The following is a 755-nucleotide window of genomic DNA, read 5'->3' as shown; positions in this document are numbered from 1 at the left end:
GACCTTGCTCAGCTTCTGCGACACGAATTTGGCGCACAAATCCTCCATACCTGCACGCGCCCGCCACCCCACACCGCCCCGCCTCTTCCGCCGCTGAGCGCGCCCTCCCATTGGCCGGGAGCCTTCTCGGCAGACCGAGAGCGAGTAGGGACAAAATGATGCCGCTGGAAAAGGCGAGAGGCTGCGGCAGGGGGCGGGGTCTTTGGTTGTTGCGTAGCCCGAGAGAAAAGCAAGGAGGGAGAGGGGAGGCGAGGCGTGGCGTGGCGTGCGGAGGCTAGCCCGCACTGCCGGCAGCTGGAACATTGGTGATAGGCGCGGAGAGGTGACAGTGAAATGCGGCAGAAAGAGGACGTGGGCGGATCGAGGCTCGGGGAAAGGGGGTGCAGGTGACGCCATGTGTGTTTTGCTCCCGTTACCCGTAAACGAGAAGCTGTCGCGGGCCGGGAGCTGTTACTCCGTTGAAGACTGAAGCCAAAGCAGATGTCACTTCACTGGTATGAGCTCCAAACAGCCTGCAAGGCTGTGAAATAGGAGCTTCGTCCCCAGGAGCCGCTACCGGACAGCGCCTTGCCCAGCACGGGGCCGCTGAACGTGGGGGCTGCTGAGCAGAGGGGCCTTAACACCCTGGAGGGAGGGAAGGGTTTACAGGGGGTCAGGTGCATTGCAATGAGTCGTGAAGTCAACAGACCCCCCAGCACTGCCTGACTAAACAAGCCGCTGCCACTGCCGTGCACTTGGTTTTAATCTCTGGGTGG

At 62.0% G+C, this 755-nt stretch overlaps 1 protein-coding gene across 1 annotated transcript in view; it reads right to left on the bottom strand.

Annotated features, from left to right (window-relative positions):
• NUP43 (nucleoporin 43) overlaps positions 1–48 on the bottom strand; it is a 12049-nt gene extending 12001 nt beyond the window's left edge. The window contains exon 1 of the mRNA XM_014523734.2: positions 4–48. Coding sequence (XP_014379220.1) covers positions 4–48 — 45 coding nt within the window. The remainder of the gene's footprint in view (positions 1–3) is intronic.
• Between the last annotated feature and the right edge of the window lie 707 nt (positions 49–755).

Source organism: Alligator sinensis, unplaced genomic scaffold, assembly GCF_000455745.1.
Source record: "Alligator sinensis unplaced genomic scaffold, ASM45574v1 scaffold608_2, whole genome shotgun sequence".
Classification (NCBI taxonomy): Eukaryota; Metazoa; Chordata; order Crocodylia; family Alligatoridae; genus Alligator; species Alligator sinensis.
Note: the sequence above shows the minus strand (reverse complement) of the source record. Positions and strands in the feature narration are given on the sequence as shown.